Source organism: Euphorbia lathyris, chromosome 6 (genome assembly GCF_963576675.1).
Source record: "Euphorbia lathyris chromosome 6, ddEupLath1.1, whole genome shotgun sequence".
Taxonomy (NCBI): domain Eukaryota; kingdom Viridiplantae; phylum Streptophyta; class Magnoliopsida; order Malpighiales; family Euphorbiaceae; genus Euphorbia; species Euphorbia lathyris.
In genome coordinates this window covers 33282994-33285653 of record NC_088915.1, presented here as the reverse complement: position 1 = coordinate 33285653, position 2660 = coordinate 33282994, and the positions used below count along the sequence as shown (strand labels likewise).

The 2660-nt window shown below is 34.5% G+C and overlaps 1 protein-coding gene across 1 annotated transcript; it reads right to left on the bottom strand.

Moving 5' to 3' along the window:
* Window positions 1–480: 480 nt before the first annotated feature.
* On the bottom strand, window positions 481–1124 carry LOC136234009 (small polypeptide DEVIL 13). The gene has a single exon (XM_066023758.1). It carries the CDS (start codon window positions 1028–1030, stop codon window positions 716–718), a length of 315 nt encoding a protein of 104 aa, XP_065879830.1. The 5' UTR covers window positions 1031–1124; the 3' UTR covers window positions 481–715.
* Between the last annotated feature and the right edge of the window lie 1536 nt (window positions 1125–2660).

Here is a 2660-nt window from a genome sequence, read left to right as displayed (position 1 = left end):
AACTTATATATTACTCCATTTAAGAACATTCAATAATAACAATAAGAATCCAACACAAATAAATAGTATAAAAATCAGTTACTGTTCAACCTATATTAATCCTAATTAAATGTAAATAAATAATTTATTAGTTTTTATATATAATATTAGTTCTTAATTTTTGTTTATTCAACAGTAATGTTTAATAATTCAAATACTGTTTAATAATTATATTTTAAATAAAAATTAAAAACTAAAATATATTATTAAAATACGAGTGCTAACTAAATTTTTAAGAAAAAATGTAGCACCAATAAATTATTTACCCCTCTAAAAAAACATAATGTAGTATTTGAGAAAACTTATATATGTGAAAAGTAAAAGGAAAAGGTGGAAAAGAAAGAGTCAGCATTCCCAATGCAGATCCAATTTGCTAATAATGTGTAGTAGTACCATTCCATAAACTGCCATTACCAACAGCTGAAAAGGAATCTCTCTTCCATCAAAGACAAAACACTCAGAATTATTATTAAACTATGAACAAACGGTAAGTCTATTCTAAATTATTCATCTACAAATGTAATCATCAAAAATGAAAGATGAGATCTAATTCTACTTATCATAATTTAATTACTTAGATTAGATGCATATATCCAGATCCATGGATGAATAGATAAATTGAATTAATATATGTTCATGTTGATGTTGATGTATATAAGAAAGAAAATAAGAAGAATTAATCTCTATGTTTATGCCAGCAAACAAGCATGGCAACACAACGCCTCATAATATAAAATCTTGCCTTATGTTCTTTGGCAATGTTACTACACTTTCTGGAAATAGATCCCTTCTGAGATTGACTTCTTGGAAGAGAGCTTTTGCTTGAACTTGAAGTTGAAGTTGGAGAAGATGATACTTTAACTGAAGAGCTTCTTAAGAGAGGAGACTTTGATGATGAACTCTTTGTTGAAAAACTCCTAATAAAAGAAGAAGAAGAAGAAGAAGAAGAAGAAGCTTCTTTGGTCTTTGATGGCTTCCACTTATCATCCATGTAATCCAATTTTGTTTCTCTCTTTTTCTTTTCTTCTCTTTCTCTCTTGTGTGTGTGTACGTTAGAGACAACACATAGAGAGTGAGTGAGACCAAGTTTAATGAGGTTTTAACAAGGAGAAATGAGAGAGATGGGGACTTTTTGTTATTATATGTACGATGCTATGTTTACCTTTCTTTTTTATGCTATTATTAGTAGGACCAATTTCAAATTTTAAATTACCACTAAATCATTTCTCCTCACTGTAAAACAAATAAAAAATCTTACCCCTTACAATGACACCATTTCTCACTTGGGGTTTCGGACTGTGATACGCCTTAAGGAGTATCGGATTGAATCCTTTTAGATGAAAAGAAATGAAACACCAAATTTTCCCGAGAATAGCAAAATAGATTGACAATTCGATGATCTAAAGTTTAACAAAGTAAGAGTTTAAATAGCAAGGATAATTCTAATCTAACTAGACAAAGGAAATGGAAGTCTAATCCTAAACAAATAAGAAAAAGGAATTAATCTTATAAGGAAAAAGAATTAACCCTAACTACTCTCTCCTAGTTAATGTAATTAGGATCCAAATAGCGAGATGGTTCAACGCTCCTCTTTGATCATCGTATTGTTGTGTCTGTGTTGGAAATTCCCTCGACTGTATCATTCGTTACCGCATCAGAAAACACCTTGTCCTCAAGGTGGTAAGTAAGGAATCCCAATCCTCACATTCGACGTCATTGACCGTTCGTCCAGCCCATTGAACCAACACTTGTCGTACGGGTACTCCTTCGCGAGAAATGGTGCGCATTCCGCAAATGGCCACACGGGTAGAAATCAGCATTTTAGAGTCGAAGGAAGCAAGGGGCGGAATGGTATACGAAGGAGTGCCTTTGGATTCTTTTAATAAGGCTACATGGAAAACGTTATGAATTCGTCATCTGGAAATTTAAGCTCACAAGCCACTGCACCCACCCGTTTTTGTACTTGATATGTACCAAAATAACGTGGTGAGAGTTTAAAAATGGTGCGTATGGTGACTGATTATTGTCGATAGTGGTGTAATTTGATCCATACCCAATCTCAGATGGCAAACTCAACCTCGCATCGTTTTCGGTCGACCTTTTGTTTCATATGGTTTTGAGATGCAGACAGATTTTATTTTAAGTGTTTGTAACACGTTATCCCGCTCGTGTAATAGCTCATCAAGGGTGGGAACTTTAAAAGAGCTGGGAACATATACGAGAATGGCGGAATGTTCTCGTCCATTTAGAGCCTTAAAGGGAGTCATTATAATGATGTCATTAAAGTGTGTGTTATAACTGTACTCTGCCCGTCTTAAACTTGAAACCCATCTCGCGAGCTTGTCAACACAGAAGGTGCAGAAATATTGCTCTAAGCATCGGTTGACGACTTCGGCTTGACCGTCGGTTTGAGGATGGTAAGCAGAAGTGTGCTTCAATTGTGTCCTACTAAGTTTGTGTAATGTTTTCCAGAAGGCACTAAAGTCCCGATCGGAAACAGTGGATCTCAGGATCCCATGGAATTTAACCACGGAATCTATGAATAAGTGTGATACTAATGTCACGGTGAACTGTTTGGGTAAAGGTCCAAAATGGGCATATTTAGTAAGTCGATTGACTAC